At 35.2% G+C, this 14434-nt stretch overlaps 2 protein-coding genes across 2 annotated transcripts; one reads left to right on the top strand and one right to left on the bottom strand.

The window, feature by feature from the left end:
* Positions 1-3035: 3035 nt before the first annotated feature.
* LOC142623974 (11S globulin seed storage protein Ana o 2.0101-like) lies at positions 3036-5292 on the top strand. The gene is made up of 4 exons (XM_075797464.1): positions 3036-3354; positions 3491-3744; positions 4104-4586; positions 4900-5292. The coding sequence occupies exons 1-4, from the start codon at positions 3036-3038 to the stop codon at positions 5290-5292; spliced, it is 1449 nt and encodes a 482-aa protein (XP_075653579.1).
* Positions 5293-12787: 7495 nt separating this feature from the next.
* On the bottom strand, positions 12788-14434 carry LOC142625551 (glutathione transferase GST 23-like). The gene is made up of 2 exons (XM_075799183.1): positions 13934-14434; positions 12788-13415 (listed from the first exon to the last, which is right to left on the bottom strand). The coding sequence occupies exons 1-2, from the start codon at positions 14246-14248 to the stop codon at positions 13056-13058; spliced, it is 675 nt and encodes a 224-aa protein (XP_075655298.1). The 5' UTR covers positions 14249-14434; the 3' UTR covers positions 12788-13055.

Raw genomic sequence — 14434 nt, 5'->3', positions numbered from 1 at the left:
AAAAGAAGGCAAATGCCAATGGAGAGAAAGAAAGAGAGAGAGAGTCACCTATAAGAGCACTGTGAACAATTTTTTTTGCAATTGTGTGGGGGAATTGGTGGTGCGGCGAATCAACTAAGTTGCTGACCTTTTAATTTTTCTATTGCTATGGTACAAGTAAGTCCTAAATGTGTTGGAATGAAAATTCAAAAAAAAAATTCCCTTTTATTTGTTGAGGTAATTGTTAAAATACCTATCTGTTCATTTTAAAGATGCTAAATATTTAATTATTGTAATCTTTTGACATATATATTTATGGATTGTATTCTATTTTATAATATTTTTACAAAATATTGATGTAACCAACCTCTTATTAGTTTTCATCTAGGCCTACCATTAATATTACTTTTTCATTTACCAATAATCACTCACCACATCAGTAATTTGTAATTTTTTTGTGAAATAGTTTGTATCTCTAGCATTATTCTTCTATTTAAATGGGTTGTGAGTTTTGTTGATCTGGGTTTGTGGGTTTGTGGAGGATTGGTGCACTGATCTGTGGCAAATTTTTGGGTTTGTGGATTGTTATTCCAAAGGGTGGGTTCGAGAGAATGGTGGGATTTAAAGGATGGTGGAGATCGGTGGGTTTCCAAGTTGGTTCCGATTTTGTGTTTCATTGGATTGGTGAGTTTCCAACTTGGAGATTGATGCTGATTTTGTGAACAAAGAGGATGCAGATCTTTTGATTTTAGTAGGTATATGTTGGTTCAAATTTCTGGATATGCATATCTGTTTCTGGGTTTGATTGTTGGTGTATGTTGATTTCTGGGTTTTGAATTTTGCTGGATGTATGTTGATTGCTGGATTTTGGTTGGTGTATGTTGATTATTGTTTGATCTAAGTTTTGAATTTTGATTTGTTTGGTTATAAAGAAAGTACTAGAAAGACAAAGAAAAGAAAAGAAAAGAAAAATTAATTTACTAAAAACATGAAGAACATGAACTATAAGAACACAAATAACATAAACTGATTTAATCTTCCAACAAAATAAAGAAAAGAAAATTTTATTTTAATTATTAAATTATTATCTAGATAATTAAATAATAACTAAAATTTTATTTTATTTTAAGAATAATTAAAGAAAAGGAAAAAGAATGACGTGACTTTTTTAATATTAAAATGCTGATGTGGAATTATTTAAATGCCAAATTAAAATTTTTATTATTATTATTTTAATAGCCAAGTAGACATTTTGAGTGCCAACAGTGTATTCCGTCTGCCACATAGGATATTTCCGTTACTAAAATGACAGTAAGAACAAAACGGAATACGTTTTTCAAAATAGAGACTAAAAGCAGTTAAAATAAAAACTAAGGGACCAAAGTGGGAATAAGGTGAAAATGTAAGGATGAAAATGATATTTCTGTCAAATATTAATATATATTTGTGAACGAAAAAACATTATTTGTGATCTCTCTCTCTCTCTCTCTCTATATATATATATATATATATATATATATATATATATATATATATTAATATATGTGTGTGTGTGTGTGAGAGAGAGAGAGAGAGAGAGAGAGAGAAGAATAAATTAATTTAGTAGCTTGTGAAAAGAAAAGAAAAGAAAATTTTCTTTCAACATTTCAATCTCATCAATATTTAAACTTAAGATATCTAAACTTGTTTCAAGAGGTGCTCATAATTTTGGGGGCCGAAGTTTTGTTTTTTATTTTTTTATTTTATATAATTTATTCAATCAAAAAATAAAATTTTAAAAAATTGTGGTCCTAAGTCTTCATCTAATTTCCTAGATCGAGTCTTGTTATTCAAATGGTTAACACTTTGTTTCCAAAGGGACATCCAAGATTCAAATCTCACATTCTTAACTATCAAAAAAAAATTTTAAAAGTTTTAAGGATGATTGAAGCCAATTGGTAGGTGCTAGGTTTGATGAGTGGGACCGTGGGGTGGACAGAAAAGAGAGAAAATTGCAAATTGGAGATCTATGTGCATACTAAAGATCCAACGATTAAGTGAATTTGCTGCATTTAGTTTACAAACAATTTATTGGGACAAATCTTTAAGAGTGGAACTTGGAGTTACAAACCAAGAGTTAATGTGCAACAAATTAGAAAAGTAGAGTCTATAGATTTCAGAGCTACATGTAGTCAAAATAGTAAGTACTACATAAGGTAACATTAAATTTATAGTTAAAATATTTCTATAAACTTTTATTTTATTCTATTGGATTTGTTGTTTCTATTGAATTTGTTGTGTTGAGGATTGATAATTAAATTACCCTAGGTTTTTATTATGAAATGATTTGTTTCATCAGTTTTTCCAGATCATCATTTTGGTGTCTTTATGTGATTCATGCTTGTATGACATTATTCTATTCAGATTTAGTACAATTAATTAGTTAATTACTTGGTTAAGAATTTGTTCATCTTGTGACTACCGGACCTAAAACCCTAACACATGCTCTCTGCTGGATACGGAGAAAAATAGCAATATCTCATTCCAAAAACTCCTATCATTATTGAAGCTGTTTCTCGACAGATCTAGAGAGTAAAAAAATTATACCAAACCAAAACAATGGGCTAGAAAGGGTTTTCAGACGGAATATTCTCAGGTACCGTTGCCACCTACTATGACCAAACAAACTATGAAATATGTGTCAACAACGTAAAGTCTTGCAGCCATGCAAACATAGAAACATTTTTCGTGACAATCTGATCTATGCCTACCAACCCTTCGTATACATCAACTCACTCTTCCAAGAACAAGCGTACCAAACAGTATTTTTCACAGAAAGTGACTGCCACATACCCTTGCTAAATATATTATGTGTTAGCAAAATAGGGATTTGCAGCCTTGCAAAAGATAGATGGACATGCACATTGCACATTACACAACATAAATGATAGAACAAACGGACCCTTCGCCGCGTGCCAAAAGCAAATGCACTTGTTTCCACTATAAATACCACCGTACCCCACCCAAACCCCACATCTTCACCATAACGGAGTTATAATACATTGTTGAGTTCCACTATGGCTTACTCCTATTTGCTCTCTCTTAGCATTTGCTTCCTCGTTCTCTATGGCTGCTTTGCTCAGATAGAGCAAGTCACACGGCGAACCCGTCTCCCTCACCAGCACCGGTTTCAGACCGAGTGCCGCCTCGACAACTTAAATGCCCAAGAACCCTCTGAGAGGATTGAGTCCGAGGCTGGTTTCACTGAATATTGGGATCAAAACGATGATCAGTTCCAGTGTGCCGGAGTGGCTCTAGTCCGCCACACTATCCAACGTAGAGGCCTATTGTTGCCTTCATACTCCAATGCACCTCGCGTCTACTATGTTGCCCAAGGCATGTATATATATGCTTGTTTTCCAGAATATTATATATATATATATATATATATATATATATATATATATATATATAAGTTATATATTAGTAATCACAATGTAAAAATCTCTCATTTTTGTTATTGCGAATACAGGTAAGGGTATTCAGGGGGCTGTTCTCCCAGGTTGTCCTAACACGTACCAATCGCCGTTGCAGTTTGGAAACCGTAGAACACAACAAAGAATCGAAGACAGCCACCAGAAGCTTCGTCCTATCAGGGAGGGTGATATCCTTGCTGTGCCAGAAGGAGTGGCTCAATGGATTTATAATGACGGCGAAAACCAGCTTGTTTTGGTCGGATTCTACGACACTTTGAATGAGGAGAACCAGCTCGATCAGAACCCTAGGGTCCGTAACAAGCATTACTAAGTTGATCGCCACATCATTTAATCAACACTAATATAAATTAATTCTCTTTTCTTATTCTTTGAGATAAAAGGAAAACAATGAAAACTAAAATAGAGAGTCTATTTCACTATTAAGTATTTTTTTATCAAATTGAGAATATCACAATATTTAAATTTAAACACGAGTAATATTAAATATAAACCATGAAAAATGGACTATTTTAAATGGAGAGAATACTAATACTAGAATAGATATAAATTGATATACTAAAATAGTAAGGAATTGATATATCAAATGTATGTTCTTTGCTTGAGGATTTTAGTTTGTTTGTATTTGTATTAATTAATTTATGATTTTAGGACTTCTACCTTGCTGGGAACCCACAAGAACAAAGTGAGCAGAGGAACCAGGGTCAAAGCCGCAGGGGCAAGCAAGATGACAATGGCAACAATGTCTTTGGTGGCTTTGACAGGAGGTTATTGGTTGACTCTTTAAATATTAGAGAGGATTTGGCTGATAAAATACAATCCCGAAGAAAAGATCAGAGGGGCAATATCGTGGATGTACAGGATGATCTTCAGCTGATAGCCCCAGGAAGGGAAGATGATGAAGAACGAGAAGACAAGCGAGATGAAGAAAGAGAAGACAGACGACGACAAGGAAGAAGAGAGAATGGCATTGAGGAAACCTTCTGTACACAAAGACTCAAGCACAACACTGATGACCCACAACTTGCTGACTTTTACAACCCACGTGCCGGTCGTGTCACCACCCTTAACAGCTATGTCTTCCCTATCCTAGAGCGCCTCCAACTTACTGTTGTGAGAGGATTTCTTTACAAGGTAATTGTTAGATTTAACAGAAAGAGAACAATTTAATTACATCTTTCTTTCACTATTTATTTATTTCATTCATAAAATTGGTATTAAATATAAAAAAATTTGTAAAATTTGGTAGTTACAATAGGAAATGAGGAATTTAAATCATAAATGTTTCCGTTGATATTACTAAAAAATGTAAGTTTAGCTACAAGCTTTTTGTTGTATTAAAAGATAATAATTATTATTTTGATGGTTCAATAGTTAAAATAATATTTGATGTGCATGCATATATGGTTCCATGAATGCATCTTAATTTATGGAAACTTTTGTGCAGAATGCGCTTGTGGGACCATACTACAACTTGAACAGCAACAGCGTGATATATGGGCTTAGGGGCAATGCTAGGATTCAGGTCGTGGACGACAATGGAGACAATGTATATTATGGGGAACTTCGGAAGGGTCAGGCTTTGGTTGTACCACAAAACTATGTTGTTCTTAAGAGGGCTGAGAATGAGGGATTCGAGTGGGTCTCAATCAAGACCAACGACAATGCCATCACTAACCAACTTGCTGGACGCCTCTCGGTTATCCAGGCATTGCCAGTAGATATGTTACAGAACGCATTCAACATTGATGAGAATGATGCTTTTCAGTTGAAGGAAAATAGGAATGAGGCTGGTGTGTTTAGCCCATCAGAGTCTCAGTCACAAAGGAGGAGGGATTAAGCTTCCGATGTAATTGTAATCGAAGCAGAAGTAGTTGTTTGTGTTGCTAAGGAATAAAGTCCTTTTAGGCTTGGAAAATAACAGGTATGGCGGTGCCCTACTATGTACTAGTTGTAAGTAACTGTCGGCGGGAATGAAAGTTTCTCAACTTTGAGTTAATATAATCTTTTCCACCATTTTAGCAACAAAAAAAAAATCTTTTCCACCATGGAGTTTCTTCCACCAAGCTTACTCAATAAATGCTTGCATATCATTTCATTATCGGTAGATCTAAAGAAATGATATATTTAATCATTTCATCTAACACAGCTCTTTAACATACGAGATTGAGTTGACACAAATTATATTATATTATATTATATTTTATATATATATATATATATATATATATATATATATATATAAATAAAAATCAATTAAGAACAATATCTTCAGTCATACAATGAAGTTCATCAATTAAGGCCTAAAACGATAATAGGAAAGCCTCTTCAAATTTCTCGTAACAATAAAAAATTGTAATTATAAAAGTGCATCTCCATTGATTAGAAATTTTTGAAACTGAAATTGACCAATCCCCAGTGGCAACTCCACATATATTTCAGGGTGGTCATAGGACCACCCTCACTTGCCAAAAATTTATATATATACTTATAATTAAAAAAAGTATATACTAAAATAATTTATTTTGACTGCTCTAATAATAATATTGAACACTTTGACTTAAGAATTATAAGAATTTAGGTTCAATAAAAATAAAAGTAATGCAGCATCCACAATATTTTTAGGCAAAAATCCAAAACTAACCCTCTAACTTTCAGCTTTTTTCATTTCAGTCCTCTAATTTTCAATTTTGTCATTTCAGTCCTCTAACTTTCAATTTTTGTCAATGTAGGATTCCGTTAAAGCTCAGTTAGGGGCTGCCGTTAAGGGTACTGAAACGATGTTGTTTTGCCTTTTTTTTAATTTCGGAATTAAAAGAAAAATATGTTTAAAAAAAAGTAAGGGGACAACGTCGTTCCCCTTCCCCTAAAATCAAAACAAAGAAACGTTGAGAAACCCAAATCCCTAACATAAATCAAAACAAAGAAATAAACATTGAGAGATCAAAATCCCTAACATAGAGAATTTGGGGAAAAGGAAGAATCGGTTTGAGAGAGAGAGAGAGAGAGAGAGAGATTGAGACCGAGATAGACCAATTTGTAGAGATGGAGAGATTGAAACTGAGATACTACAGAGAATACACGTGACGGACACGAAGGTAACCGAAAAGGTCATTGGTTTTCTAAAGCCACCTCTTGCGTTGCTTCCTTGGGAACATCTTGTACTTTTTCTTACCTTCAGAAATAGCAACATTTGAAGTCTTCTCACTTATCACTACCTTATCACTAGTTGTTGCACCCCACCAACACTTCTCTCACAAATACCTTGACCCAGCAAAGAATAAGCACAAGAAATCAAAATTGAGACTGGCAAGTGAGGGTGTACTCCATAGCTCCAGCTCCAGCCAAGAATAGTTTTGGGTAAGTGATGATAACCCAGTTTTTTTTAGTGTGTTTTTTTTCTCGTATAGGTAGTAGCAGAACAATGAGCTGTGTGTTATATAAAGTTGGTGACTTTTTCTATTGAAGATTATTTTTATTACATTTTGTTTGTTTATGTTGGACTTTGTTGACTGATAGGTGAGATTAAATGCATTGGACTAATCTACTTTTTATGGTTTTTTTTTTTTTTGCCTGTTTGTTGAACATATTCGCATGCAATTTTATTGTTTCAAACAACTTGTCCCCACTTGGAGGAATTGTTTGCTGTGTGGGGTATTTAATTGTCAGCACTTTATTTTTCTTTTGAACTTATGGTGTGTGTGGGGCTACTTAAAACTGTCTTTGTCGGCTAAAATACTTGTGTTGTGTACTAACTTTTTTATTTAAAAATTTCAAAGGGAAGATGATTGGTCAGAATTTTACGTTAGTTTTTCACTACAATGGAGTATTGCACCACTCGGTTAAGAAGAGGAAGTATATAGGTGGTAAGGTGAAAGTTTATGATCATGTGGATTCGAACTGCTTTTTTGTAACGGAGGTTAATATTGTGCGGAGTTGGGGGTATTGGATTATGTCGAGTTTTATTATCTTGTGTCTGCGTTGGATCTTGACAATGGCCTAAGATATTTGTCTACTGATACTGATACTCATGAATTATTTAAGTGTCTTAACCCCATTGATCCTAAAATAGACATTTATGTAGCACATGCAACCCTTGTTCAAAAACAATTGTTAGTCAGGGATGTCAGTGTTGTTGATGGTGCAAATTTGGTTGGTTGTGGTGTTGGTGTGGAGGATGTGGGTGTTGATGACATTGATGGTGATTGTGATGATAATGAAGTTGATGTGGAGAATGGGGATGTTGATAAAGTTGATGTGGAAGATAGGGATAAGGCTATTGCTGATGAGTTTGAGGAGGGTGGTAATTCGGTTGATGAAGGGAATGATGCTAGGGGCAAGGATGGGAATGGTGCCGTGGGAGATGTGGATTATGAATGGTATGACTCTGATTATGATGACCTAGCCAATGAACAGTTATATGAAATTATTGTGAATGAGGTTGATGACTACACAATTCAACCCACCATAACCCATACCGATTAGCCCTCACAGGAACCCACAAATGCCATCCATCCATTGTCACACCCACCTAATTTTGCAAACCAATCATTATCCCACTTAGATCTAGCTCCAACTCTTTTCAATTAGCCGTTGGATGAAATCCCAAGTGGATCTGACTATGCATCCTCAGACCAATTGCATTCTCCCAACAATTTTGATGGTGATCAAAAGAAAAAAAAAATCACTTGAATTCAGAGTTTGTGTTAGGGATGTCAATTAGGGACAACAAGCAATTCAAAGAGTTTGCAAGAGCTTACAAGATGAAGCATGGATATGGCATCAAGTTGTCAAAGAATGAGAAGTCTAGGGTGAGGTATAAATGTGTTGAAGGCTGTCCTTGGAAGGTGTCTGCAAGTATTGATAAGGAGGCAAACTTTCGGATTAGTGTGTTGTATGATAACATATATGCAGTAGGTATTTCCATAGCAGGCAAGTTTCTGCATGTTGGGTGGCAGAAAAGTATGTTGATCAATTTCTAACTAATATTGAATTTCAAGCTAAAGATTTGGTAGCTTCAATGGGGTGAGATGTTAATGTGGAGCTTGCCTTGTCGAAAGCATATAGAGCTAGAGACATTGCTAGAGGCATGGTAAGAGGGGACTTTTGTGAGCAATACACCAAGGTCAGACATGTTGAGAAGATCTAAACCAGGCACCACAGCTAGAGTCACAATTGTTGTTCCTAGTCATAAATTCAAGAGGGTCTATGTGTGCTTAGCTGCATGTAAAGAGGGATTTGTTAGTCATTGTAAACCATTGATAAGCTTAGACACTTGTCATTTGAAGGATGTAGTTGCTAGCCTACTTCTTGTAGCTGTGGGTATAGATGAAAATGATGGTATGTACCCAATTGCTTATGCAGTTGCTGAGGCAGAAAATAAGGAGACTTGGACATGGTTTTTGGAGAATTTAATAGGTCTGTGAGAGACCATGGATAGTGCTTTATTTCAAACCAATAGAAAGGTTTACTTCCTGCTTTAGCTAATGTGGTCCCAAATGCAAACAATAGATTTTGTGTGAGGCATTTGTTTGCTAACTTCAAGAAGAACCATCAAGGAAAAGAGTTAAAGGACTTGTTGTGGGGGGCAACTAAGGCATCAACAAGAGCAACATTTGAAAGTTATATGAAGTAAATGGAAATAGTAATCAAGGAAGCTTGTGATGAGTTAAGAGGTAAGTCTCCGTTACAGTGGGCTAGGCATGCTTTTCCCTATTACCTTAAGTGTGATATGCTATTAAATAACCTTTGTAAGACTTTTAATTCTAAGATTGTGGAAGCAAGAGAAAGCCATTGGTCAATATGCTTGAAACCATTAGAAGATATCTCATGGTTAGGATCCGTAAGAATAGAGATTCAATGGCTAAGTATCAAGGCCCTATTTGTCACCGATCCAACAAAAATTGGAGAAATGTAAAGAGGCTAGCATTGATTGCAAATCTATTTGGTCAGGTGGGACAAGGTGGGAGGTGAATAGTTGTGGCAAGTAATTTGTGGTTGATGTGGAGAAACGTTCTTGTGCTTGCAATTGCTGGGATTTGACTAGGATCCCTTGTAAGCATGTAGTGCACGTAATAGCTTTCAGGAAAGAACGGGCTGAGGATTATGTGCATGACTTCTATAAGAATGATACATATATTGTTTTATATTCACATCTCATTCAGCCATGCAATGGTTCTGATTTGTGGCCGGAAGTAGATGGAGATGCAATACTTCGTCCAATCCATAAAATTCAGCTTGGGAGGCCTAAAATTGATAGAATAAGAAAGGATAAAGATGAAGTTCATAACCCTAACAGGATGAATAGGAATCAAACAAGTTTAAGATGTACACACTGTCATCAATTGAGGCATAACATAAGGATTTGTAGGAGCAATCAAAGACCACCAAGAGTAGCAACTGCCAAGGGCAAAGGCAAAGCGGCAAATGACAAGGGCAAAGGCAAGGTAGCAACTGACATGGGCAAGGGTAAGGGTAAGCACAAGGGCAAGGCAACAAGTAGTGGTCGAGAGAGGGTATTTGAATTCATTTAAATTATTTCCTTAATGCAGCAAATTCTGCACATTGCTAATTTTTTGTCACATGCAGGCCGCCAGCACTTAGGAGCACTTCATGGGATTTAGAGTGCAAGTGAACACCGCATTTAGCAACCAACAAAGCAATGTATGTGTGACATATATATATATATACACACACATATTGTTGAGGTTTTTTTTTATTCATAATGTTACTTTGCAACTGATTATTGTTGACAGAAGCATGGTCCCTTCCTTTCTAGCCATGGTGGAATGAAACTTTTATTGCTAAAATTAGTCTAGTCTTTGTAGGGTCCCTTGCCCTGACTATGAACTAAGTGAATGGTTTAATTCAGGTTTGTCATAAACAAACCTGTGTACTTGATGGAATAGTGAATGTTTTTGAATTTTGAATATTAAGTGATTTTGTATTGGGGGGTAGGTTGAATAGTGAAAGGAGTGATGGGCTGAAACTGATCTTTATTGTTAGTATCAAGAATAAATTACATAAAACTGTAACAATTCTGAACTGATTTTAGATTAATAAAAGTGGATCTTTATTGTTAGTATTGAAAGGAGTGATGGGCTAGATACATTTTTGGTTCCTGGGCATTATTTTATTTCATAATTTGGCCTATAAATTCATGACTTCACTTCATCATTTTCAAACCGATTCTTCCTTTTCCCCAAATTCTCTACGTTAGGGATTTGGGTCTCTCAATGTTTCTTTGTTTTGATTTACGTTAGGCATTTAGGTCTCTCAATGATTCTTTGTTTTAATTTCAGGAGAAGGGGAACGACGTCATCATTCCCCTTAAATGTTTTCTTTTTTCTTTTTCTTTTTTACAGATTTTTCTTTTTTTTTAATTCCGAAATTTTTATTAAAAAAAAAAAGGCAAAACAGCGCCATTTCAATACCCTTAATGGCAGCCCCTAACTGAGCTCTAACGGAATCCTGTATTGACAAAAATTAAAAGTTAGAGGACTGAAATGATAAAACTGAAAGTTAGAAGACTGAAATGAAAAAAATTGAAAGTTAGAGGGTTAGTTTTGGATTTTTGCCATATTTTTACAATAATTTCACTTCAAATTGCAACTTCTAAGTTGAGAAATAATATCGTAGTAAGCTGTTATTAATTTTAATTTGATCCTAATACTAACATCGCTTTTTTATCCACCAATATATAACAACTGGTCACATAAGATTTGTTATGCAAATGTTATGAAGATAGCATTACTTCATAAATAATTTTGGCCCCCCATATATAATCCTTAACCTCTTCAAAAAACCAAAATAAATAAATAAATAAATAAGAACAATAAAAATTAGCCTAACAAAAATAAGAATAATGTTACTTCAACAACAAAAATGCATTTCACAACAAAAATATGAGTAATGTTACATCCACAACATTCTCTTTGTTAGTAGAAAGAAATGGTAATACTTCATGTATTTGCACTTTTTTTGTGACATACACCCAAGTTATTTCTGTGAGGGGATGAGGATTCGAGAATACAAATAAGAGGATTAAGGACAGTGCTGGGGAAACAAATCTTGGAAAACACCAGCAAACTGTGTACAGAAAGGTACAAGTGACCTTATACAAGTGAATAAATGCTACAATGGAAGAGGAACCCGAGGACGCCAGAACGCTCTCGGAAGGCCAAGAACCGAGGCTAAAGGTTGTTGGGTGCAAGCCGAAGGCGAAGAGAAAAAGATGTGTCACCAAGCAGGGAAGAAAGGAAAGTGGATGGACAAAGCAACCATCACCTCCACATTTAATACATTGCAACCACTTAACTGGCCGCATTAATGAGAAAATGACCTTGAACAGTGTCCATCCAGCTCATACCTTAGTGTAGAAACCTTCTAGTAAGGCCTTGATAGAACAATTATCAAGGAAATCCGACCCTAACCTTCCAAGTGTAGGGCTCAAATACATCTTGGCTAATTATATAAAGCCAAGAAGCCCCTGGATCAAGTGATGGATTTCTTTGGACTTATAAACTACTTGTAAATTCTATCTTGGACTAAACCCGATGACCCCAATATAAGCATTTCAAGACCGTTCCTTATCAAATGTCATTTGTCCACATTTGGAATCAATTCTAACACACCCCTTAAATATTTTCCTCTTCTTAAATATATTTAAGGTTGATTGAGCATCCCACCTCTTAAAAATTAATTGTGTTAGCAAAAGTAGCAAGATAATATCTGAAAAAATCCTTACTTACTTTTTGCCCACCACAAATTTTTTATTAGATTTTATATAATATAATTTTTTTAGTGACCACCTTTATAAATTAAAAAAAAAAAAATCCTACAACCGCTATTGCCAAAAACAAAAACAAAAAAATTGAAACTCGGCCTAGTGACAGAACACACCAAATGGGCCTTAAATCTTGTCTACCCTTTATGCTTCATAACATGGCTCATGTGGCGCCAGCCTCAAGTGGGCCATTGGCATGTCGCCTCTATAATCTCCATTGGGTTAGCTTTCTTTTTTTAAGATAAAAGATAGAAGTTTGTTCTTGAGTCAATCCCTTCTACTTACATTTGGCTGAGAAAAAAACAACCATGTGTGTATAGCACTAGCAGAGTAGCAGTACTATCATTCATCAGAATCATTACCCAATTAGAAATGATGTGGCACCGATTTGTTTCTTTTTTTTCATGGGTGTTGTGCTTTGGAAGTTTATATATTGATGTTGATGGCCTGTCGAGTTGTCATAATGATTTAGAAAAAGGATTTTTGGTTCTGTATTGTGCTTTGTGTTAACGTGAGTTTGCTGGTTTTAGCTAAGAAATCAAGCCAAGAATGAAGAAATGCAAATTTATTTCATTTGACAGGGCTTACACAATCAACAGTAAAACACATGCATTTATTTGAAGTCTTCTAGCTAGCTAGATCCCTTCAAATATTAGACAAACATTCATAAAGAACAGAACAAGCTTTCCACACAATCTCTCTGTCTCAAAGACAGTTGAACTACACCGAAGCATAATTAGAAAAATTCTTACATGACCAAACTAAAATGCATTACTTGCAAACATACCCAACACGAAGAACTATACTGTAAATGAAAATCACCCCTGCTGGACAGCCGACCAGGTTTTGCTACGCTCATAAAAATAAACAAGCATTCTGTCCTTGGGTGGTAAATTGTGTTTGATCAATCCGTGATTCAGAAAATTCTTCATCCATGCAATGGTGGCAGGAAATTTTGCAGGATCCACAATCTGCATGGACCCAACTTCCTCCCAAATAGGGAGCCAGTAAGCGATCCATCCCAGTGCAATGTCCAAATACCCAATGCTTTCCCCTCCAAAAAACTTCTTCCCTTTTATCACTTCCTCTATCTTTTCCACTGCCTCTATGGCTGATTTTCGTGAACTCTCTTTTTTCTCTCCTAGGGAGCACAGAGCAATCCATGCCACAGGCAAAAGCTGTCCCAAGAAACAGAAAATTTTGGATGACATAAAATTATGTGATGAAAGGATGAGTGAGTTGTTATGCATATACGTGTGATATCCATAAAATTGTGTAAAGAAGAATGATCATAGAATTGTAGGACCTGTAGGTTATATGAAGAAAAGATGAAATCGATTGAGTATTGATTATTAGACATACCTTTATTTTCCCATATTCTATCCATGTGTGATGGTAATTGGGCTTGTCCAATTTAAGGCATAGATAAAAATAAAATAAAATTTGTCCATTAATTGGTTCTGTCATTTTCTGTTCTGGTTGAAACTTAGAAGGTTAAAACACTACTCTCGAATCTCATTCAATTTCCAATTTTGTTTTTGATCTACAGTACAGAGCGTCAACAATGAATCAAAGCCACTTTTAAATTAAAAAAAAAAAAAAGAGACTGATATAGTTAAATATCGTAATATTAGAAAGAAAATTATAGAGTGCACAATTTCTCAAATAAGCTATATATAAAGCCAACAGGAATTACCTTCTCTTCTGCGAATTTAGCCCAAAATCGTGCTTGGGCTATTTCATAAGGATGTTGAGGCAGCAATGGATTTTGTTTCCAGGTCTCATCGATGTATTCAAGAATGATGAATGATTCAAGGATGACTTTGCCGTCATGAATCAAGACTGGAACCATTTTATGAACTGGGTTCAGCTCCAAAAGAAGAGAGCTCTTGTTGAAGATATCTTCTTCAATGTACTCATAATCAACACCCTTCAGCTTTAGAGCCCATTCAACCCTCCAGGCAAATGGGCTAGCCCAAAATGACAAAAGTTTCACCTCCTGCTTCGCCATTTAAGATGTGCGGTTTTGTGCACTAGTTGTTCTTTTCTTTCTTTTTTCTTCTTTTTTTTTTCGTTTTGATGAACAGGCTGAGGCTGCTAGTACTTATAGATGTGTGTCTTCCCAGAGATTTTGAAAATTCAACATCGGAGCATGAGATAATGAGACGCCAACTTTGACTAAATTAGAGCTCTGTCT

Source organism: Castanea sativa, chromosome 2 (genome assembly GCF_040712315.1).
Source record: "Castanea sativa cultivar Marrone di Chiusa Pesio chromosome 2, ASM4071231v1".
Classification (NCBI taxonomy): domain Eukaryota; kingdom Viridiplantae; phylum Streptophyta; class Magnoliopsida; order Fagales; family Fagaceae; genus Castanea; species Castanea sativa.
The sequence above is the reverse complement of the archived record's forward strand: the minus strand, read 5'-3'. Positions and strand labels throughout refer to the sequence as shown.